The 26,102-nt window shown below is 33.7% G+C and overlaps 1 protein-coding gene across 5 annotated transcripts in view; it reads left to right on the top strand.

The window, feature by feature from the left end:
* LOC107839098 overlaps nucleotides 1-17,209 on the top strand; it is a 30,263-nt gene extending 13,054 nt beyond the window's left edge. For 2 of the 5 annotated variants that reach the window (XM_016682456.2, XM_016682457.2), the window contains exons 2-3: nucleotides 13,651-15,460; nucleotides 16,875-17,209. In XM_016682456.2, the coding sequence (XP_016537942.1) occupies nucleotides 14,349-15,460; nucleotides 16,875-16,923 (1,161 nt within the window). In that variant the 5' untranslated portion in view covers nucleotides 13,651-14,348 and the 3' untranslated portion in view covers nucleotides 16,924-17,209. Of the gene's footprint in view, nucleotides 1-173; nucleotides 4,661-5,490; nucleotides 7,463-13,650; nucleotides 15,461-16,874 lie in introns of those variants that run through there. The other 3 variants (XM_047394452.1, XM_047394451.1, XM_047394453.1) reach the window with 3 other exon arrangements.
* The last annotated feature ends 8,893 nt before the right edge of the window (nucleotides 17,210-26,102 follow it).

Here is a 26,102-nt window from a genome sequence, read left to right as displayed (position 1 = left end):
TTTTTTTTTTCCCTATATTCTAAATATTTGAATAATATTTTAATGATAATTATTTTTAAAAAATAGTGAAAAAACGATTTTGTTTATTGAGTAGTATTTTAATGAAGGACAAAAAGTTCAAATTACTTTTCTAAGGAGCTTTACACTTTTAATATATGACTTTACACTTTTAATATATTCTAAATTATAAATTATAAATTATAAATTATAGATATAGATTATATCACACCCGGTGAAATAGTCAAAACAATTACCTACATGTCTAATATCAAATTCTTTGCCTTCATGTGTGTCAAAGTTGTACACTGGAGACGGCAGTGAATTTACTTTAGGTCAATTTTATAGCACTATCCGGTCCCCTATATGAAGATAGATAGCACTTTATGCCTTTTATTTTATTTGAAGATATTGGTTAGATATTTATTGAGTTTTGAATTGTAATTCTAGTGACGATGGAATAAAATGCTAAAGTAAGGGTAAAAAGTTAGAAAAAGCATCACTTCAAAGTTCAAGTTTTCTTTAGTGTAATGAGTTTTGAGTGCATGAAAATATTAGAAGTTCGTTGTACTATAGAAGTTGAGTGGTGCCAAGCATTTTAAATTGACAAAAATAATAATAATAACAAATCTAATGTAATTTTATAATGGAGTTTGGGAAAGATAAAATATACATAATTTTTATCTCCATCTACGCGGGTAGAGAGATTGTTTTCAATAAATCTCTGGTTCAAGACAAATATTTTGAAATAGGATTGCAAGAAAAATAAAAAAATAGCAAAATAACAAGATACAAACCAAATAAAACTACACGTAGTAATAAAAAAAATAAAAGACTACACAATTAGTACTTAATAATAATAAGAAGATGAGAGGAGGCTAGCCTCAATGTCCCCCACATAAAGTGCGAGGACATGTAACTTCCTACTAACCTTTTACCTTAATCCTCGACTATAAATCCTTTCTAGAATAATGTCCTTAATAAGTTGAAATTATGCCATGTCCTTAACTAAAAGATCATAAACATTCTTATTGCATATTACCCCCGAAAGTGAGTCTACATTTCATTCATTCCGGTCTAATACTATGTGCAACATTATTTTCAATCTCTGTCTCCTTGAATTGTTGACAAAAGATATTTAGAATTTTCTCTCTTGGTGTGACTTCCAAGCTTATCATTAAGTCAACGCACGTCATGCTAATCAAAATTATGTCATTTATGAATTACATATATCACGACACGTTTCCCAAATTCTCATGTCAATTTGTTCATCAATAAGGTAAAAGTGAAAATATTTTTAAAGGCAGAATACATCGGTAGACTCCTTAAGTACGCACCATCTTCCACTTAGGTACCTCAAGTGGACGTCGCTCACTTTTGACACCTCAAGTAGCCATAACGTGTGCCACTTTGGCACCTTTCGACACCAACTCTAGTGGGTGAATTACACGCGCGTCTAGTATGAATTAAATGGCCAATTAATTTGTGCCAGCTCATTTTAAATTGCCACGTCATTATATGCATCCACAATTTTTTTAAAAAAAGGAAATAAAATACATTATAAGGTGTCCAATGAATTAATGACACGTGACTTTTGACCAAATAATTACAAAACTTCATCTTACTGACCCAACTATTCTTCAAGCTCTCCATCAATGGAGGTTGCAACCTCTTCGTGGAAAATGGAAAGAACACAGTCGTTCAAAAGTACTTCCGTGCATTAAACACGCAAAGGTAAAGCAATTTTCAGAAATGCACTGGGGAAGGTATCACAATTTCATTAATCATAAGAATCAACAATCATTGAATCAGAAATGTAAGCATCACAAGAAATTTTCACCACCATTACAACAAAAAGGAACATGTTTTAATTTAACGAAAAAAAGCGGCAACACACTTCCAACATGATATGTTTGATAAAACCAAGCGAGATGTATTGATTACCATTTACCGAATCTGCTTTATTTTCTATCCACATTAATAGCTTCTCGAATTTCAGATATATGATTAAAAATTATGGAGGAGAAGAGGCCTGTGTTCAATTAGAAAGTTAATCGGTAAAAGAAAATTAATGGAGGTTGAAAGATGTAGGATACTCCATTAATGGAGGTTGGAAGATGTAGGATGAAAAAATAGGGAAGAAGTTGATTAAATTAAATGAAAAATGAGCGGCCAAAAGCAAGTGTGATACACCTTCTTTGCTGAATCATCAAAAGGTGCCAAAATAACACACTTTATAGCTACTTGAGATGTCAAAAGTGAGCGACATCCACTTGAGATGCCTAAGTGAAAGAAGGTACGTACTTCAGGAGTCTGCCGTATTCTGCCTATTTTTAAAGATGGACAACAAGATCACCATCTCAAAGAAAATTCTTTCATGTTTTGTTATATCAACCAGGTTTGATCATCGATTTTGGTTCCAAAATATAAAATAATATTTGGAGATCATTTTAAATAATCATTCGTTTATAATATTTTCATATTAATTCAACTTCAAATGTAAAATATAGAATTTTGAAGTTTGAAAAATAGGTCTGATGAGTTTCAAATTTTCACTAACAAAAGTTTCCAACTTTCTTTTCATATCAAAATACAAATTCTACTTTCATTTTGTTTTTCCAGATCTTAGTTAAATCATGTCCAAACACGCCTACTATATTTGGAGCAAACTTAACATTTTCCTATATTTGGTATCTTTGGAATTGTTGTTGCCATTAGCTAATATTGAATTGCCTGACACCTTTAACTAGCACAGTTATGTGAAAGGTTGGATACCATTAAGAGCCCCCTTTTCCCCCTCCTGCTGATGAGTGGGACATTTCCATGTGAATGATGGTTGAGCAATAACACAGCTTTCACAGTTATCCTTTACTGGTTTGAATCATAGAACATAAAACATCAAACATATATAACAAAATGGAAATATTTTTGAACTTTTACCAGCTGGTTTAGCAATGTTGAGTTAAAACGCAAAACTTCGGTGATATCTCATGGCTTTATTCCAATATTTGTATGATAATATATTAGTGTTGTCTATTAATTTCATACGTATTACTTTTTGGAATGAAGTTGTAAGTTTCTGGGACAGATTACTGCATTTGCTTCCTACGTACACTACAGTGTCATTCATACTCGTGAAGATACAGAAGGTGTCGGGTGCAACTCCAAATTGTTGATTATTTTTATTTTATTTTTTTCAATTTACATTAGTGTCATATGATTAATGTTTGCTAACTTTCACTAACACAACTATAAGGGGTTGGTTTGGTTGGGAAAGAGTTATCCCGGATAATTTATCTCGAGATTAGTTATTTCATTATATATATGGGATAACTTATCGCAATACTATGGTATAACTGGTGGATAAATAATTTTGGTACGAACTAATATCTCACACCAAATACGGGATAAAATTATTTTATTCCAATATTATTTATCCCTTATACCTCACACCAAACGACCTCAAAGGTACTACCTCCCTCCATTTTTACTTGTAAATTGTGTTAAAAATAGATATCTATTTTTACTTGTCAAGTTTGAAAAAATAAAGGCAGTCTGGTATATCGAAATTTTCGCTATGCATAGGGTTTGGAAAAGGTCCGACCATAAGTGTCTATTGTATGCAGTCTTAACTTGCATTTCTGCAGGGATTCTTTCCAAGGCTTGAATCCGTGACCTCCTGATCATGACAACAATTTAGATAGACTTTATAATTAAAAATGATATAATAAAATTATTATTTTATTTATTACTTCTTAAGATGTGTCAAGTTATAACATGGACAAATAAAAATAGACAGAGAAAGTAATTCTTTATGCAAAGTTTGGGCAAATAGGAGAATTCACCTATCAGTTTCTATTGGAATTTTAACTATAGGTTCCAAGATTGCCATTCTAGTTCTTTGATAGTTAAGTAGCCCCATTGGGAGTTTGGGGCTATGTTATTTAATGACTCTCTTTCTAATGTTGGGTCTTTACTATAATATGCTCAATACAATTTTACAAACGAGGTCTGATGAGAGGATAGTACGTATGCAACCATACGCTTACCTAGTAAAGGCAAAGACTGTTTTTCTATACACTCAACTAAATCATATAATCAATCTATCCTCGTTTATAAGTTAACCTCATTTTACTGTTATTATTGTTACTCGCATCATCAAAAGGACTCAGGAGCCATGCCACTGGCAGGTCCAAGTAGCAATTAAAATTAAATAGAAACTGTTTGGAAGAAAAGCAGGAATACATAGGAAAGGAAACAGAAAGAAAAGGAGAGGGAGGTATGGAATATTTCTGTCTTTAACAGGCTGTGTGTGTATTGCCTTTCCAAAAGGTCCAAGTTCTCTGTTTCAAGTAACAGACACTGGTCATATCAACAATTTGAACGTAGATATTGAATTTTATTATGCAAATATTATTATTTACATTTCGTTACGCTCACATACAAATCATTTACACAAAGAAATGAGGTTACAATAGTATGGAGATTCTCCTGTCAGTTTCTGTAGCCTTTTGCTGACGTTTTGATCTTGGTCCCATGGTACCAACTTACTAGCCTGCAGACAAATTGCTTGAAAACCAGCAGAAACTTGTATGCCTAAAGTGCCCTCTTCTTCAATCAATTGAAAGCTGGAACAAGTAGCAAAAGTCTTCAACCACAAGAAGTATGCCTTAATCTCATGCTATTTGGATTGGCTATATGATGTCTCGTTGATCGTGTCCATCTATTTAAACTCATCTCGAATTAATATTATACAAAATAAAAACAAAAATTAATAAAAGTTCACACTACGTTTTAGTGGCATAGAGATTTTGAGACCGAACGACTCCTAGAAAGATAAAGACTCAAAATAGACATATTAACATGCTAAAACATATCCCCAACTAATTGATTTCACCTCCACATTCATCGCTGGGTTTGTATGGATTTCAAGAAATTATAGGTATTTCAGAACAACTTCCACGTGATTCTTTTTTAATACCTTTCACTCACCATGATTTCACACCTTCAAAATAGTGCATATTCATGACTAAACCATTTTAAAGGGTCTTTTTTGATTTTATACTATGTGCTACTTGCAACTTCTGATGTCTTTTTTAAATTTATCTAATGTTGTATGATTAAGCATTCATTTTAGTACCTACATCTCTAGGGTATTCATCTTGTGGATATACATTAAGGGTCGTTTGGTAAAGTGTATAAAATAATACTGAATATAGTGTATTAGTAATGTTGTGATTAATAATGTTGGGATTAGTAATGCTGAATTATTTTTTATGTGATGTTTGATTTGATATATTGAAAATAATGTGCTGTTATATTTTTAAAATAATATTGTTTGTTTACAAAAATACCCTCAACATACTATAACTTTGTGTATTTTCTTTGCCAGGCTTTATTATTATTTTTAAAATATAAAAAAAATTTAATAATATAACTAATAACTTACGTTGGAATTTTAAGATTTAATTATTTACTTGCAGTTTTTTTTTTTTTTTTTGATTATCTTTTCTTTATTCGTTCATCATTTATTTGTTGTTCTTATTTTGTGGTGTTATTAAGTTAGAGGAATGCACGTTTAACTTTTGAATGAGACAATAAAATCTTTATTAACATAAAATTGTGTTTCGTAGAGTGTTAAAGTTAAGCAAAAAAATCATTTTTATTTGTGATATATGTTATTTACAAAATTAAAACTTGTATGCAATCATGCAATTTATTTTCGGATTTTGACCAATAAGTAATTTTTAAGTTAATGGAGTAGTTTTTTATGATTAAAATTATTTAGAGGAAAATTATCATCTTGATAAATTGAAAAGAAATAACTCATATTGAATAAATTGAAAAGATTTAGAGGAATTTGAGGACATTTTTGTTTTTACTTATATTTATCCATGCAGTACAATTCGTGAATTACTAATACCACCAAATGGGATCTATTAATTATACACCCCATAATACCATGTAGGGCGTATAACTAATACATGTATTAATTAGGCGTATAACTAATACATGTATTAATTATACATTATTTTAACTTTGTTACCAAATAATGTATTAAATAGTACAATACATTAATATATGGATTAAAAAAATATTACACCCCACTAAACGAATCCTAACTGTCATAACATTGTTGGTCTTTAACTATCTGTCATAACATTGTTGGTCTTATAATTATCTTATTGTAACTTATGTTTCACTTTGATACGTATCTTTCTTTTATTTTAAAGCGTGTTTGGTGGTACGAAGGAAAATATTTCTTCATTAAAATGATTTTTTGAAAATTAAGTTAATTTTTTATTTATTTTTTAATGTTTGGTAAGTAAGTAAAAAAATATCATCTAAAAAATATTTATATGTTATGTAACAAAAAATATATAGTGGTGTGAGAGGGTGGGGTGTGGTGCCTCGTGGTGGGATGGTCAAAGAGTATGGGTTAGACGGCGTTGGATGAGTGAGAAGATACAATAATCACAAAGTGCAAGAATTTATTTTTCCTACTTCCATTAAGAATCATTTTTCTCATTTAAAAAATTTATTTTAATAAAAAAAATATTTTCTGAAAATTTTGTCGAATCAAGCATGAGAAACTAAGAGAACAGAACATTTTTCCCAAAAATGCTTTCTCCCATGCCAAAACACACCTTAATACCTGGTAGAACTTCTCTATTTCAACCATTCTATTTTGATTTATTAGGTAACATCTTAATTTATCATTACCTAAACAACAAAAACCTTAGCTGCTTAAAATACTTTTTGGGATAAGTTTTGTAGTGATATATATCTGATGACAACAGCAGTGATTCATTTCTGAAATTGATGACTGAGTGGTTCAGGGCCATGTCATCAAGTTATCTTTGCCCTTTTTTTTTGGCATGAAATAGAATTATTTAATTAGTTTGTAATTGAGGATTATTACATTTATATCTTGTACAAGATATGTATATAGAATTTGCATACCAATTCTGTTTTTCAATCTTGACATTTGTATGCGCGTATTTTCATTAATATTAATTGTTGAAAATGAAAAACAAATAAACATATTGTTACACTCCTAGTGCTTTAAGGAAATAAAAAGAAAAACAGTTTAGAAGTACAAGATACCGAGTGCAAACAAAATGCGTTTCTTGGTCTAGTTGAATGATTGATCTTTCCTGTCTTCACCATTTCTTAGAGAGGTAGTAAAATAGGTAATCTGAAAATTATTTTGTTAAACGGTTAGACATATACAAGATGTGTGATAAAACCAGCTATGAATTGCCTTTTCTTGAGCATTGAAGGTCTTTCTGCTGGCCTTATTTATGTTGGAGGCTAGTAGACTGTCTTTTCTTTTTTGTTTAGGATTGGAGGAGAGTCTTGGTGTAACTGAACGGAAGCCTTGGTATAATTGATAGAAGTTGCTGCCATGTGACCAGAGATCCTAGGTTCAAGTCACGAAAATAGCCTCTTGCAGAAATACAAGGTAAGGTTGTATGCAATAGACCTATGTTGTTTGGACTCTTAAAAAATGTCAGCGGGTACGTGTCGGATTCTTAAAAAATAATGTGTTTTTAGAGAATTCGAAATGAGTGAGGCATTACAGTGGAGAGTCCGGGCAACTTAGCAATAGACTCTTGTGGTTTGGTCCTTTTCCGAACCCTGTGCATACCGAAAGTTTTAGTGCATTGGATTCGCTATGATCAAAAATCAGCTGGGTGCCAATCCTTAGGACTCAATCCCATCCTTTGAAACACTGAAATGGATTCACCATTTTACCTTTCTCCACTTGAAAATTAGGCTTAGTTTGCTTTAATGCAAGGCTCAAGCTAGTAGCCTAACTCACAAGTCCCTCAAGCTTTGCCACTTGAACTAATTCCTACAGGTTAAGGGCTGTCTTTTTCTTTTTTTTCTTCCAATTTTGTTTATATTTCTAGTTTCTTAGTCGTTTTAGTTTTTGAAGACTAACTTTTTCAGCGTAATCAAAAGGTCACATGAACATGCTGTAGTGTCATAGACTTAATTGCAGCACCGAAGTCATCAACGTCCATGAATCCTGTGAAAGTCCATTATTTCACACTTTGAATTTCTCTAGCCTTGATCTGGCTCAGTGTAATGGACACAAGTCAAATTATTTGTTAAGTCAAATTATTTGTTTGATGATTAATTTGCTTTGTTTTCTAGTTTGACATATCTTTCTGGATTAGTATGCTTAGAACAAAATGGTTTGAAACTTGACTTTGACAACTCAAGTGATAGATATGGTTGAGCCAGTCATAGCACCACCAACTTTGTGTTATTTATGGAATGAGATTAAGTTATCCAAAAAAGTAAAAACGAACAGAAGGGTTTACACTAATGGACTCTAGATTTCTAGCTTAAACTAATAATAATTCATATAATTGAATCACAGTTGTGTTCACTTCCCAATCTTAAACAATTGATTTATTATGAATTTGATTATTTTAGACATGTCATATTATGAAACAGACATTAAAGAACTGGCTCGTTCTCGACTTGGTTCAAACTATGCTATAGCAAAGCTCAATTGGACTTGTTTTAATACTGCTAAAGTGTTACTCAAATGTAGGAGTTATAGAGGATAACTCGAGATTTGTAGGTTGATTCAGGAACAGAGTTCGAGATTTCAGCTCAAGATGATGAATTTAAAAGAAGAGAGAAGAGAAAGAGAGAATAGAATAGAGAGAATAGAAGGATCCTTCATTTTACATGTTCTCTATATATCAATGAAAATGGAATACACTAAGAATATATTTGTAACTAACTTTTAATAGAATTGAGAATGAACAGTGACAATAAAACTGTCTAACTAATTGGCAGTTATAACTATTTTCCAGAACTAGTTACTGATCTGGACTAAACTTCTTTTAATCTCCATTTCCAGCTATGTGAAGTCTTTCAATCATTATTTCGTGTATCAACACTCTCCCCAACAAGAGATCCTTGTCCACAAGGATTAAAAAAAGGAATTCTAGTCAACAACGCATTGTAGAACTCCCAAGTAGCCTCATCAGCGGCTAGGCTTTGCCACTTAACCAAGACCTGAGCAACAACCTTATTGCCCTTCTTCACCATCCTTCTTTGCAAAATACTCTCCGAAGAGGGGCAGTGAGGATGAGAAATATCCATGGTAGGGGGATACGAGATAATAGCAGGTAGCTTATAACACTTCTTCAGTAATGACACATGCAGAGTAGGGTGAATCTTGACATCAGCCAGAAACAAAAGAGTATATGCTACTGGCCCAACCTTCTTGATGATCTGGAAAGGACCATAGTACCTAGCAAAAATTTGTGATGAGACTTAGTAGAAACAGTTTGTCGTCCGTAAGGTTGAGTCTTAAAGTACACCCAATCACCAACGTCAAAGGATCTGTCACTCCTATGTAGGTCAGTTTACTGCTTCATTCTCAGTTGAGCCCTGGTCAAATTGTGCTTGAGAAGTTGTAAAATTAATTCTCTGTGGAGAAGAGAATTATCAACTTCAGCCGAAGCTGATTCACCCGGAAGGTAAGGCAAGTGCAAAGGGGAAGGTCTGCCATACAATGCTTCATATGGAGTCATATGAATAGCGGAATGATAGGATGTATTGTACCAGTATTCAGCCATAGGTAAACAATTTGACCAATTAAAAGCATCTTCACTATAGAAACACCTCAAATATGTCTCCAAACATCTGTTCAGTACTTTCGTCTGGCTATCAGATTGTGGGTGATATGCTGATGATGTGTGTAGATGGAACCCTTGTAAGGTGAATAACTCCTGCCAAAACGTGCTAAGGAAAATAGCATCTCTGTCACTAGTAATTGCATCGGGAAGACTAGGAAGTCCAGTGATAAAATCCATACTGATTTGAGACCAAACTACATCAGGTATGACCAGCGGTTGCAATAAACCTGGAGAAGCTACTAAGTCTGCTTTGTTTTTTTGACACACATCACAAGCATGAATAAACTTCTGAACATCAGATCTGAGCCCTTTCCAGTAGAAAAGAGTCGACAATCTCTTCAAGGTGGCCTCTATGCCTGAGTGTCCACCCTGAGGGGAAGAATGCCACAAGGTAATGATCTAAATTCTCAGCTGATGGTCATTTCCCACTACAAGTCTTACTTTTCTCCTGAACTGATTATTACACCAATTATACTGCTTGAGAGTGCCAGGAGAGGTCTGGAGTTGATGAATAAGAGCTTGTGTCTCATGGTCAGCATGCCAACTATCAATTATAGCCTGGAAAAGATCACAAGTAGCAGTAGAATGCACCAATGACATAAGTTCAACACCTGTTACCCTTGATAAAGCATCAGCCACTTTGTTTTCCACCCGTCTCTTATATTCAATTATGTAGTCAAATGGCATTAGTTTAGTCAACCACAAGAGTTGAGAGTTAGTATGCAACTTTTGTTCCATTAAAAACTTCAAAGCTTTCTGATCAGTTCTAATGACAAACTTTTGACCAAGAAGATATTGTGATCATTTGGTAATAGCCTGTACAATAACCAATAACTCTCTATCATATACCGACATGGCTGCATGTTTAGGGGCAAAAGCTTTGCTAATAAAAGCAATGGGATGGCCCTCTTGTATGAGAACAACACCAATACCAGTCCCACTTGCATCAGTTTCCACAATAAAGAGTTTAGTAGCATCAGGTAAAGTTAATACAAGAGCCTGAGTAAGTCTTTCCTTAAGAGTTGCAAATGCAGTAGCTGCTTCATTAGACCATTTGAAATTGTCCCTCTTTAAGAGGTCAGTTAATGGTCTAGCAATTATACCAAATCCCTGGATGAACCTCCTATAATAGCCGGCTAATCCCTAAAATCATCTTTACTGCTTAAGAGTAGTAGGAACAGGCCAATTTTGCACAACATTCGAGGATCAGTAGACACTCCATGCTCTATAATAAAATGGCCAAGATGCTCAATTCTTAACACCCCAAAGAAATATTTACTTTCTTTAGCAAATAGCTGGTGCTGCATCATAACTTCAAAAACAGCTCTTCCAAGCTCTTGCTATATACAAGGATATCATCAAAGAAGACTAAGACAAACTTCCTTAGGAATGGTTGAAATACAAAATTCATAAGTCCTTGGAAAGTTGCTGGCGCATTTGATAAACCAAAGGGCATAACCAAATATTCAAAATAACCTGAGTGTCCTAAAAGCTGTTTTAGGCACATCCTTCTCTGCCATTCTCAGCTGATGGTAACCAGTCCTGAGGTCAATCTTAGAAAAAATCTTGGACCCTCCTAACTCATCTAACAAGTCTTCAACAATTGGAATTGGAAACTTGTTCTTGACTGTATGTTTATTTAAATCTCTATGGTCCACACACATCCTCCAAGAACCATCCTTCTTCCCAACTAAATCAACAGGAAAAGCAAAAGGACTACAACTAGGTTGTATGATCCCTTGATTCAACATTGTTGTATTAACCCTTCAATGATATCCTTTTTCACAGATGGATATCTATATGGTCTCTTGTTTACAGGTTCAGTACCATGGTGTAACACAATCCTATGATCAAAAACACCTCTAGAAAGTGGTAACTGAATAGGTTCTGTAAACAAAGATTGAAACTGCACCAATAGACTTAATAAGCTTGCATCTGTTTCAGGTTGTTCCTTAGTTTCAATGGCATACCATTGTACATCAGTATTCATAGAAGGAACTACTTGGATCATGCATAGTTGAGACTGATTACCTGAAAACTTAGCCATTTTTCCAGCTCCTGAGGCTGTGACTTGACTTCCTGCACCTCTAAGACAATGCTTCTTCCCTTTGTAGTAGAATTTCATGGTGAGTTTCTTGAAATTCATCTTAATATCCCCCAGGGTGAGCAACCATTGAACCCCTAAAACCACCCCACAAGTGGTAATAGTAAGAAATCAACAGAAAACTCAGCTCCTTGTAACAACCAAGATATAGTGCACATCTTGTCAACTTGCATGTCATTTCCATTGGCTGCTACAACTTTTTCAAGAAGAACTGATCTGATAGGGCACCCCAATTGTTGTACTAACTCAGGGTCAATAAAGTTGTGTGAACTACCAGTATCAATCAAGATATGTAAAGGCTTTTTAAAGTGATAGCCAGTCACTTTCAAGGTCCTATATCCAAAGGAACCATTTAAATCATGAATAGAAATTTCTAGTTGCTCCATTGTGTTGGTCATCTCCACTTCTTGACTTTCTTTAGGATCTATCATTCCCAAAATCTGGCCATCACCACCCTCATCCTGCTCCTTTATTTCCAGCAAGTACAACTGCTTAATAGTCTTGCATTGATGACCAAAAGTGTACCTCTCATCACAGAAGTAACAAAGACCTTTAGATCTTCTGTCATTCATTTCTTCAATACTTAATGTTCTCCGGTTAACACTTTTTTGTGGCCCTGCATAACCAGTAGTTGGAGTTGGTAATAGTCCTGGTTTACTCTACAACTTGTGCTCAGTTGATCTCTTAGATGTGTTGAGACTATGGAATCCACTGGATGGTTTGATGGCCGTAAGATATGCTTCTTGCATTCTTGCACGTTTATACACCTGTGAAAGTGATGTAGGTTGAGTAATCTTCACAACAATGTTCAAGTCAGGTTTCAAACCCCCAATGTAACAACTAATAACATTTTCTTCTGACAATTTGACCCTAGTCAAATACTTCTCAAATACAGCCTGATATTCTTTCACGCTCCCTACCTGTTTGATCTTTTTCAGCTCCTCCATAGGGTCATCAAAGTCGGTCCCAAACCTATCCACTATAGCCATTACATACTTAGTCCATGTAGGTGGTTGTAAATATTGCCTATATCTCATAAAAGATAGATGCCACTGAATGACTTTTCCCTCCAACTGCAAAGCTGCAATAGAAACCTTATCCTCATTAGCAACATTTTCTATGGAGAAGAATTGTTCAATTTTGAACAACCAAGATCGTAAATCATCCCCAAAAAATCTCAAACAATCCATTTTCGACCATCTTGAGAAATTGGAATTGTGAGTGTTATAGCTTGCAGGGCTTTTATCTTGCCTTTTTTTTCTGAATGTCGAGGTCCAGAGGGACCTGCTCTATTCAGAGGAGATTTCTCCCTCCTATTTTCTCCAGATTGCACGAACTGCTCTTTCAATTCCATCACTACTTGATCCAATCTTTTCAAGCTAGTGACCTCTCCTGTCAAAGTTCCCATATCCGCAATCAATTTCTGTAGCATATCCTTTATTTCTCACATTTCAGCTGGAGAACTATCAATGGATCTTGCTGTTTTCGTCATGGTTGCCAAGAAGTCGATTGGCTTTGATACCAATGTTACACAAATGTAGGAGTTATAGATGATGACTCGAGATTTGTAGGCTGATTCAGGAACAGAGAGTTCGAGATTTCGGCTCAAGATGATGAATTTAGAAGAGAGAAGAGAAAGAAGAGAAGAGAATAGAGAGAAGTTTAGAAGAGAAACTGATATTTCTTATTATGATCCTTCATTTTACATGTTCTCTATATATCAATGAAAATGGAATACACTAAAAATACATTTGTAACTAACTTTTAATAGAATTGAGAATGAATAGTGACAGTAAAACTGTCTAACTAATTGACAGTTATAGCTGTTTTCCAGAACTAGTTGCTGATCTGGACTAAACTTCTTTTAATTTCCATTTCCAGCTATGTGAAGTCTTTCAATCATTATTTCGTGTATCATAAAGCTCGGTTGGGTTCACCTCGGTCTCAACTCAACTTGTTACTATAGCAAGTTTGACAGGTTCAGCTGTACTCCACTTGATTCAGCTCGATACTCAATTTATTTATAGGTAAAGTTGTCTTCATGTGTTCTAACCGTGGAAGCAACAACTAATGCTTGCTTTAGTGTAGGCTGTTTATATCATACCCGTTGAAGTGACGTTCTTCTCCACTCCTTGCTAACATGGGATGTTTTGTGCAGTAGCTGTTGCACTTATGTAATCATAGCGGATCCTCCAACTATTATGGAAGATTATGTCTCTTACCTCTTTTAACTTGATTCTATTAAAAAAAGGAAAAGGTGCTTACACATGTAACTGTCATTTTGTAGAGTAAAATCTGTTATGAAACTCTTCCTAACAACCAGCTAAGACAAGTAACGAAAAAGTAGTAGAAAAATGGGAATAACTCCAAAAGTATTTAAAAACCCTAAACTGTCTCTAGCTATTTATATGCACCCAAGAAACCTTCCTAACCTCTGCCTCTCCTCTGCATAGTGTGTACTTTGGCTCCCAGAAAGTGAATGACATGTTTTAGACCGACCTTGTTGCTATATTGATCTCTTCATTCCCATCTAAAAAAGATCCCCAAAAGAGAGGAAAAAAGCAAAGTCATCGTGTAAGATGAGGGGAAGATCTTCACCAAAACAAGGAGTTATGGAAGTAGCAAGGGTTGATAAACTAAAACAAGAACCTCATCTCTCTGGTGCCTATATTAGAAGCCTAGTCAAACAGTTAACTTCTTCAAGAACCAAAGATCCCTTGACTCCCAAAGACCATGATGATTCACTAGAGAATTCAACAAAACTTGATGATAGTTTGTGTAGTGATACACAATTGTCACCACAGCCAGCAGCACCACCACAGCCTAAAAAGAAACAAGTGAGGAGGAGACTCCACACTAGTAGACCTTATCAAGAAAGGCTTCTAAATATGGCCGAGGCTCGGCGTGAGATTGTCACTGCCCTCAAGTTTCATAGAGCGTCTATGAAACAACAACAGCAACAACAATCATCTCACACCGGGCCACAGTCGTTGCAGACTTGGCCACAGGAATCTTTCGGAGAAGAACAAGGGAAACATAAATCCCGGAGAAACGCCAGGATTTATGCTTCCAACACTATGACCAACAACAACTTGCCAAGTTACAACATGGAGAATTTCTCCAACACAACTTTCCCTTGTCTGCCTCAATATCCTTACTCTTGTCCTGTTTCATCCTTTGGTTCCCAATTACCTTTTCAAGACCACCTCAATTTTCCACTTCCCAACCAAACATTAGGCTTGAATCTCAATTTCCAAGACTTCAGCAATTTAGATGCAACCCCTTTTTGTACCAGCAAAAGCAATAACAATTCAATCTTTTCATCATCATCTCCTTCATCATCTTCAGATGAATTCCATTATGTGGGAGGAGGTGCTCCTATAGCTCAAATGGTGAATTCAGAAGATTCAGGGTTGCATCTATCATTGGATGAGCAAGAAATGGAAGAGATAAGATCAATAGGAGAACAACATGAGATGGAGTGGAATGACAGCCTGAATTTGGCAACATCAGCTTGGTGGTTCAAGTTCTTGAAGGCCATGGAAATAGGACCTGATGAGAAGAACATTGCTGAGGATTATGGGTGTTATCCATTTGCTGAAGTCATGGAATTCCCTGCCTGGTTCAATCCAAATGAAACCTGCTTGCAACAACATGTCGATGATACCTATTCTCATCCTACCTTACCATGGTAACTATTTCTTGTTTCATTTCTCCTTTTATTACTGTACTTTTCTGAATGCTATGCAATATTTTCGTTATTATTTGCTATGTCTGCTCTACCTTTGTGTAAGCTATTTGCGTCAAAGGTCTTTCAAAAATAGTTCCTATATAATTGAATTACACAGATATTATTTATTTCTTCTCTCACTTTTTATTTTAGCTTGTTTTTCACTTCTAAATATTAGGAAATATTTTTTGTTCCTAGGTCATCTTACTGTACTAGATGCTCTTTGTTTATTTTTATTTTCATTTTGTGTGGGGGAAAGAACCGCTGGCTGAAACGTTAAGATAAAATTGAGTCTAACTTTAAATGTGATCTTATTTATTTGTTTGAACTTCGTATATGGTGAGGCGAGGAGTGTAGTGCGTCGAACTATTTTTTAAAACTTTTTATCATTTTTTTCAGAACAATCATAATATATTTTACTTGTAAATTTTGCTTGGGCAAAAGTGATGCATGCTTATAGACAACACCTAGCAGCATCATGTTTTGTTAGTATTAGTATACGGTAGTATGGGGCTTTGCTAGGATTGACACGTCAAGCGGTGGAAGAAATGAAACAGACAATCCATTGGACCCACCTTTATTTTTTTCTTCCTTTCTTTTATTTATTTTCTTTTATTTTGGGGTAGGAGTTTGTTGGGTCAGTGGGAAACTATTGAATTTGCAATCATCCTCTTGTGGATTTATGGTTAGTAATCATGCAGCCATATTATATCATCGATTGATTATAAATTTAGGAATAACATAGCCTGTTGATATACTCCTATTATAAATTTAGGAATAACATAGCCTTTTGATGTATTATAGTCGTTACTACATTCCAAAGTGATAGTGAATTTAGATTAATGGAAATTGAAAGTAAATATAGAAGAATGAATTAAAAAAAATGTAGATAGAATGTATTTCTATTCTTCTTTTCTTTAACTAAAAGAAGGAAGTTGATGCTATTTTATTTACTTTCTTCATTTTAAAAAAAATGACATAATTTAACTTGACAATGAGTTTGATAAAAATAATTTTTTTTTTTGTATTTCGTGATACTAAATTTAAGTTATGTAAAATATATCAAAATGTTGCGTGAAAAATTGAAATTAAAATGTTGTTAAAAAAGAAAAAAAAGATCAACTCTTTTGAACGAATTAAAAGGAAAAGTCTGTCTTTTTTTTTTTTTTTTCTTGGAAATGAAGGAAGTATTATTTATTCATATCATGATTCGTTGTCGTCATCATCATCAAATCTTTGACTTCTAAATCATTATATTTTCATTGTTCTTTTAAAGTGTATTTTTATAACTATATTCAGAGAATATTTATTATGAATATGTGACTAAACTAGTATGTTCTCCATATTTCTTATTTTAAATTGTTGTATTTTACAGTATGGAGATTGAAGAAATTGAAGGAATGGATGTGGAGTGGTTATCATGAAAGAAGAAGATTGATTGGTTTTTGTTGTAATCAAATCTTTGGCCTTTTACATTTGAAGCCCCAAATTGCTGCTTTTTATCTTTCTTTTGGGGAAGGAGAATTTATGTTTCTCCATTTCTTTATTGTTTTTTTTTTTTAAATTTTATTTATTAAAATCAATAATAAAGGCATTTGCTACAAATCGCAGGCTCTAGAGAAAAATAATAGATGAGGGAGAAATTATTATATGTATGGCTCCCAATTTTCTTTTTCTGTCTATTATGAGAGATCTGATATTTAATGGTTCTCTATTATTGTATGTTAATTTATAGCTACAAAATTTTGTATTCTATTTGTTGGGTATCTTTCACAAGAAGTATTTACAATTTCTGGGGCTAAATTATCCCAAGTTTTGCAAGAAAAGGGTCATCGTTTTTTCTGAACTTCTTGGTAAAGTGCCTATTTTTACAAGCTATATCCTTGTAATGTTTTTTTTCCACCATGACTTTGTAATTCATAAAGTAGGAGCTTTCTTTTCTCAAGTTGGAGAAAACCAAAAAGTGTCAGTGGACAAAAAGAGAAGATAACGAGGCACTAAAATAAACGAAATGGACTGTAATGAACTCGAATTCTCAACTCAATGATCAATAAATAAAGTGAATAAAATTAATCAATTTTAGTTAATACGAAAAGGAGAAATTACAATATAAAGAAGAGGAATAATAGTCGAAGGGTATGAGAGGACTAGAGAGAATTGGGGATTAGAAGCATTGTTTTTGCCTAAGCAATTATCACAATTTGTATAAGACTATTCTTCCTAGAATGTGCTATTTATTAACCCGTATTTCACGCAGCCACTTAATGTGGTATTGGGTTGCTTTACCATACCTGCTTTCGACTCATTCATAACAATACTTCCGCTCTAAAAAAGAACCTTGTCCTCAAGGTTTAAGTAGGCAAGAGCATCCTTGGGTACAGTTAGATTCGTAAGCAACAAGGAAGTAACTTGGTTGGTAGCCTGGATTATTGTAGACGTGGTTGCATCATTCTTGTTTAGCTGCTGACTAACATGGTAAAGATATGTAATAAGATGACCTGCAACGCCCTCATCGCTCCCTGCTTTCGTGGCATCTATTCCTTCTCTTTCAAATGACATAATCACATAATCGGCCAAAATATAGGCTTTAGTATCAAATAATGAGATGCTAAGAATATCATCAAGAGTACTACTAGGATCAAAAGAAGCTTCAGGAGCACTTGAAATGTGATATCGATACTACTTATTAACACTCTTAGATCTGTCAAAGCTAAAATTATCCACCTTCAAGTATCGATGAACAGTTTTAAAAGCTCCCTCTCCACTAAATCTCTCCATTGCAATTGTTATCAACCAATTACAATCATGTTTTTCATTGTTTCCAGTAAACTTGTCAACAATATTAAATTAAGTTCAGTTACAACCTGCCCTTCAACTGCACACTTGTTCAAGAGGATGATATACTATAATACATTACATAAGCCATGATTGTAATCTATGGCACACAACTAAAATCTAAGGTCTCAATGACAACAATAAATGTGTAACCAGTAGGGTGCAGAGCTTGAAGCTTCATCTTACATTCACTTCTTAATTTTAAAAATTTCCACCCCTGTAGCATGGCAGCAAGTGCAGCTGCTGCAAGTTTTCTATTACAACTGAAGTTAGCAAAAAGACAAGCATTTGTCTTGGAATCAATCTCACCAATTATGACAAAACCATCGAAGTAGAATTCCTTTGCTATTTCAACCAATTGATCAACTTGGGCAATGAAACCCAATAGTAAATCTGAGAAAGGTGGTTTTGGAAGTGGTCGTGACAACCAAGGCTGACCAATTTGTACACCCACCTTGTTATTGGACATATCATTAAACAATTTGCCACCTTTCACAGAACCATCAAGAACAAATACACTAGAATATAGCGAAATAGACAAGTAGTTCGATATAGCCATATATAGATGCCCTCAAACATAATGGATGGAGAAACAGACTCACCGAGATCAAATGAAAAATGTATGGATGCATGCTTGTGCATCAATCTAGTTTCTTTCAAAATCAAGGGGTCACTTCTTTTCCAGAGTGAGTCGACTTGTTCATTGTTAACCAACTATTACTTGGCTCTTTGAGAATAAATACCAAATAATTTTTGTGTTTTGTTTACTATAACATGAGCACCTATTCATGTGATCTGCCATGGCTCACCTCTTCGAACATTTGTATCTGCAACTCCAAGATCAAGAGGCAAGGGATCCTCTTCCTTGTCATCCAAATTTAAATTAGCTATCTCCTCTGAGTTGCAGATCTTCTATTTTGCTTGATTTAACAAAATTTCAGCCCCCTCAGTTTTAACTTGTACTGATGTATCCTCATATTCACCCTCTTGTTTCATAACATCCGGTGTTTGAAACAATGTTTCAATATCTACAATAGTTTCAGTTTTACTGTCCGACTTTTTATCAAACACCTTGTGCGCATGCATTTTGCCAAAGCCCGATGAGCTAGCCTCAACCCATTTTCGTACTCAGTCACAGAGGAAACTTGATTAGCCAATCTACCTTCTAGTAATTCCAGATGTCATTTAGGAAAATGAATCAAACACTTTTGCCGTAAATATTTCCAATCAACCAATTGCTTGTTCTGAAAAAGCCATTGGTACCACGATAAAGCGGCCCTATCGAGATAGGACGAAACTAGAGATAACTTGTGATTTTCTGCAATTTCATAAAAATTAAAGTAGTGTTTTGCCTCAGAGATTCATAAATCGGAATTTCCGCCATAGAATCATGGGAATTCCACCGGAATAGGTTGACTTATTCTAGGGAACCCAATTCCTGTAATAATGAACGAATTTCAGATGTCTCCTTTGACAATGAATCTTTCCTGGTGTAAATTGAATCACAAGGGGTTCGGAATGTTTGATCCTCCATTGAAGACCTCTGGATGAAAGCACCAATATAACAAACTTGAATTCTCAACTCAACGATCAATAAACGAACAAAACTAATCAACTTGATTAATACGGAAAGGAGAAATTACAGTATGAAGAAGAGGAATAATAGCAGAAGGGGATGAGAGGACTAGCGAGAATTGGGGAAGAGAAGTATAGCCTTTACCAAGCAATTATCACATTTTGCATAAAACTATTCTTCCTAGAATGTGCTATTTTCTAACCCATATCCCACACATAACCACTTAATATAATATTGGTCTGCTTTATCATAACTATTTTCTGTCCATTCATAACATGGACAACCTAAAATTATTCTTCGCTTCAGTTGGCTAAGCTCCATGATGCTCTTAGTTTTCCTGCTTATTCCTAATTCCCCCAAATCCATCAGCAAAGAGTGAAAGAACCAAGTTTACTGTAGTGATAGCGAAATTTATATATATTTGTATGTATTTAGTGATTATCCCACTACTTTCTTTGATTCCACTCTCTTTTTTTTCTTTCTTTTTCCAGTAATTCAACCTATCCCAAAAAATTCAGCCTATAAATTTAATTTAGAAATATATGATACTACCTAGCTCTTTTAATAATAAGCAAAATCAAGGGAAAAGAAAGAACGAAGAGCAACTTGTTAGAATTTCTTTCCACTCTTTCTACAGTGACTATAAATTCTTCATAATTTAGGGTGTTATGTGTAGAGGAAAATATTTTTGACGAAAATAATTTTCTAGAAAGTGTTTTTTGAATTATAAGTGAGTTTCTTATTAAGTGACAAGAAAATATTATTTCAAAAGCATTATCGGTTAGCAAAATAAGTGGAGGCGGGATGAGATGGGAGTGGGGGATTTGGTGGGTGGAGAATAGACAATAAACTTTGGAATGTCACTTATGCAATATGTTTCTCTATTTTCATTAGTGACGTCATTTTTTCTCATTTTTGAGTAACTTATTTTTCTAAAAGAATATTTTTGACCAATCAAACATGTTTGTAACTTTCATCTTTTTTTTTTTTTTTTGAAATGTCACAGGTTGACCCATCTCAAAATAATTGACTCATGTTTGAAAAAAAAAGTAAAATACACAATCTTAGATTGATTATTATAAATTATAGCAGTACTTCTCAGATTGCTAGTGATAGTAAATTTTAAAATAAAAAAAATAAATAAAAATAAAATTTTTATTTCTGTAAACTTAATTCAATGATTATAAAAAAGTACAGTTATAACTTGTAATAAACAATCTAAAAATACATATAGTATAATTTTCACTTTTAACTCCACTAAATGACCCTTCGATTTGGTCATTTTGGCTTAGGTAGTTCAGACACAGTTCATATATCATACTGATACAATCCAAATAACATACTGATACAGTTCATAATGAAAATAGAGCAACGAATTTATGAGTAGAATTGTAACTATATATACTATACATTTTTTTTAATATGATGTGCATAGAATTTGTACATTGCTGTATAAAATATGTATTATATATAGAAATTGTATTGTTATTGTATGAAATATATATTTGTATAAGATATGTGTTGAGTTTGTATCAGTATTGCATAAGATTGTTTGCAAATGGCTAGAAAATAAAATTAAAATTCAATGACCATTTTCATGTCAATAATTTCAGCCGAAGTGCTATTGTGTCCTTTTCCTTTTTTTGTAAATTATATCAATGGGATAACTTCATACAAGATATGCATGAAAATAGTCTTTATCTCACCTTAAATAAAAATCATTTAGTCAAAGAAAAAATTTCTGTTGTACTTGAATTATGCCTCATTCTCCACATTTATATATGCATCTCTTAATAATTTTTGTAATTAAATGACTAAATATCTATTTTTCTAGATTCTTTGTTAAAAAAAAGAAGCTTTTATTTCATGTAGGATTTGAATGTAGTTGGGGTGTGTGTGTGTTGAATTACTCCTTTTGAATTAACAGTCGACTTGCTTAAACAAATAGTCGATTATTGAAGCAGTAAAGTTTATAAAATATTGTGTTGAAAAGGAATGACATCAGATATTTTATACTGGTTGGGACCTCTAATAGATTTTACTCTAGTCCTCTTGGGTTTCAAGGGATTCGACCAGTTCTTTATAAATCAAATCAAAGTACAAGAATTGAGTCAAGTTTTTTGACTGTAACTCACACTTTTTTCTTTTTTTCTTACTTTTAGTACAATGCCTTACCAACTATGTATTTCTCTCCTCTCTTTTTGAAAACACAGTAAACCTCAAGAGAATAAAATGTTTGAATAAAGTAGAGTAAAGAACTCGAGAAGGTTGAGATAAAAGTATGTCTCTTTCTTTTTTTTTCTAATACTTTAAATAGTAGTGATTGAACTACTACTAGCCGTTGAAAAATAGAAGGCAACTCAAAAGTTTTGCTTCTTGAAAATGGGATAAACAGAATCCTATTTCCAAGTATAAACAAAGTCTGCAAAAATAAACCCAAAATCCTAAAGAAGGTGCGGAATAAAGCATAATGAAATAGGAAGTGATATTCCTTTCCTTTGTTGGAGATGCTGCATTAAATGCTGAGGAAAGTTGATTTCTTTTTCCTTTAGAAGTTGATACTTCTTCCACTTTTAATGCGATTAGCCAAGAATCTTGATTATTTATTTTTTTAATCCCTGCAAGGAAATCATCCATTAAAATTTGACACCATCAATCTCCTTATTTTTGATAGATGACAAAATAAAGAAATAATATAGTCAGTCAATTTTTATTTCACAAGTGATGCATTCAGCGTCAGTTTTAGTCTCCCCCTATTTAGATGACTTGTTGAATAGTAGCTCCCCCTAAGTTCATACTAGTTGACTTGACTTATTATAAGCATAAGTATGGACCTCTCTTCCTTTGACATCAATAAAAAAGAAAGAATAGCAACTAAAAAGCACTAAAATAAAGATTAAATAAATAGAGCATTCATGGGCTTAGCCCCAGATACACACAAAAGTCATCATAGTCTAAACAAGTAATAAAGAAACAGGACTAGGGGGTGTTCAAAATGATAAAATAAATATGCCAAGGTTTGAGTAATAACATCCTTCATATTTGAGAACCGAGTTGAGATGGTAGCTGAAAGAGTGCCCATTATAGTCTGAATTTTGGTGGTAATTTTAGTCACTTCCTTTAACACTTGATTCAGTCGTACTCTGAGCCAGGCAACATTAGTTTTTGCTTTTTTGGTAACATCCTTGATTTTGTTGGGTTGAAAGTGAGTTACAAGAAGAAGATCCTTGATAGCATCAAGCTTAGAGTCTATATCTGTCAGACGAAGAGAAACATCAAAAGAAGGAGAGCCTTCCTTAAGAGAAGAAGATACTTTGGATTTTGGAGAGGAGGGAGTGACAACCGAGCATTCTTCAAGCTTAGGAACGCAAAAATAATCAACCAAGACATATCCTATACTTTCAAAGGCTTTGAATTTATAGCACTGCTTCACAGAGACGAAAGGGACACTATCAAGAAGAATGTTGGTAGCCTCCAAGATATGAGTTATGATCAACCCATAAGGCAAACTAGAGGGGTTAAAAGATGCTTTAGTCATATAATTAATTATAATAGAGGAGGGCTTACTTTTACCTGAGATGCAATGCAGTAAGTGAGAAGAGCATTACGTTGAGATAAGGTGGAAAACAACCCAGCATGGAGAAGAAGAGTTGTAGCAATAATGTGAGAAATAACATGATTTTCAAAAGACAAATTTTTGTGGCCAAGAGAAGAGGGAAGAAAGTCAGAGTTCTCATGAGCAATAAAAATCAAAGGTAACATCAAAATCAGAGGGCCAAGGATTCTTAGAGGATGTAGCAAACCCATAGCAGTTAATATTAAAAATAGCATCGAACATAGTACAATCAAGAAAAATCTGTTTACCCATAACAAGAGTTTCCAATTCACCAGATCTAACACACCTAAGATTTGTTTTAAAAAAGATGAATGCGAGGTTTATAGACATGTTTAGGATTAGAATAACAAAAATTTTCCCATCCTTGAAAAACAAAGAGAGATTTTATATGAAATGAGGTTTCTTAAAAAGGTCTAAATCCACCATTCTACCATAAACAAGAGAGTTCCTTCATAGAGTGAAAGAGCGGTTCATTTGAAGGTCTCCAAAAATCAATTTTGAAATTTAGAGAACTATCCAAATCAAACTTCACTTCCTTAGTGAAGCACTTGGAGTCATCAGGAGTAAAATAACGCTTACCTATCAAAGGGTGAGAGGAGTCAGATGATGTTTCAGGGAGATTTTAGTCGGACAAATTAGAATCGAGAAGGATTAGAGAAGAGGCCTTTTTATTTTTAATTTGAGGAGGGAGCTTTTCCTATTTCCCATGAAGAAATTTTTGGAGGCTTTAGCCATGAAGATGTGGGGGAAAGATAGAACACACAAGAAAGAATGAAGCGAGTATGGTGGAAGGCTCAACAAAATATAAGTAGAGAGCAGAAGATGAAAAGATGGTAAGAAGGATCGGTTGCCTAGGAAGACAAAAGGGTTCCATAATTACTGAACACGGTACATTGTGTCGGGCGATAAAAAGGAAAACTAATTAATAAAAGGACATCAATTAAATCAATTAATCAATAAGGGAACATATACGTACAAAAATATTATCACACTAAGAAGAAAAAATAACACTTTTAAAAATATTTTGCAATAATACTAAGAGATTTTCTAACAAAGTAAAATTTGTTGTCTATTTAAGGTTTAGTGAAAATATCTGCTAGTTGAAAATCAGTTCTAACAAAAGATATATTAATGTCACCTTTAAAATATTATCTCTAATAAAATGATGCTTAATATCAATATATTTAGCTCAAGAATAATGCATAGGATTTTACAAATAACATTAGAGTTATCATAAAATATTTTCACAAATATATCGTAATCACTAAGTTTATGAGTCATCTCGAGAATATATGCACAATATAATTCAAATAGAAATATATTCAGATTTAGTAGTTGATAGAGAAACATAGTTTGGTTTCTTGCTACTTGAAGATATGAGAGAATTTTTCATGAGTTGGCAAGTGTTACAAGTGCTTTTTCTATCATTTTTGTCACATGCATAATCTACATCTGCAAAATATTTTAGTTCAAAATCATTTGTCTTGGGATACCAAAGATCCAGAGATGTAGTTCCAAGTAGATATCTGATAATGCATTTGATTGCAGTCAGGTGTGATTCTTTAGGAGTTGACTAAAATATTGCATATTTATAGACACTAAATAGAATATCTGATTGACTAGTAGTAAAATCAAGTAAGAAGCCAATTATACTATGATATCTAGATTCATTGTAATATCCCATACTTTTTTCTAGATAATTTTATCTCAAGAATGTCTAGTATTAGCTTCTAAATTGAATAATGATTATTCCATGAGGAATTTTCAAGATATTCACTTTTTGTCATATGGGAAATTCAATAAGCTTTCCGTCGATATAAGATTCGCCCAAATCCGATAACCAGATCAGAAGTTACTACTATTTCAAGTTTTCATCGTAAAACAGTGCCATATTGGTCAGTGGTGCGCCGCACCACAAGCTAAAATGGCAATTGTCCTTTCCAGTGTCTCAGGGCGATTTTCTCCGCGTCACGCCAAAGTTCTAGGTCTCAAAAGAAGGGGCAATGTGATGGCTTCGCATCGCGCCATCCCTCAATTTTTCAATTGTCAAAATTTAGTGACACGACGCGATAGCGCCGTGTCGCGCCAAGGGTCCAATTCAAGAAATTTTCACTGAAATTAAATGACGTATCCAGGGTTAAAAGGGTTAACTTTCCACCCCTATTTAAGCCCTTTAATACGTTACTCAACCACTTTTCACCCAAAATATACTAGTTTCTCTCAAGTTTCTCTCAAGAACAAGCTAGGGTTTTCATAGAAGCTCCAATTTCAAGAAAGTTTCACCGTCAATCTTCACGAAATTACGAACTAAGGTATGTATTGTGTTCATTCATGGACTCCTTTTGTCCATGAAGCCCAAGAATCTCTTTTCTAAATTCAAGTTTATGAATTTTCTTATGAATTTCATGATTGGGCTGTTCTTGTTCATGTGGATAGTGAGAAATTGAATTCTACTCCATGTTGGGTGATAAATTCTATGTGGGTTAAATTATTATAGATATAGATTCATGCAAACCTATGACTAAACCATTGAATGATGAAATTATAATTGAACCATGATGTTTAATTATTGTACA

Source organism: Capsicum annuum, chromosome 8 (assembly GCF_002878395.1).
Source record: "Capsicum annuum cultivar UCD-10X-F1 chromosome 8, UCD10Xv1.1, whole genome shotgun sequence".
Taxonomy (NCBI): Eukaryota; Viridiplantae; Streptophyta; class Magnoliopsida; order Solanales; family Solanaceae; genus Capsicum; species Capsicum annuum.
This window is presented reverse-complemented; position numbering and strand designations above follow the sequence as displayed.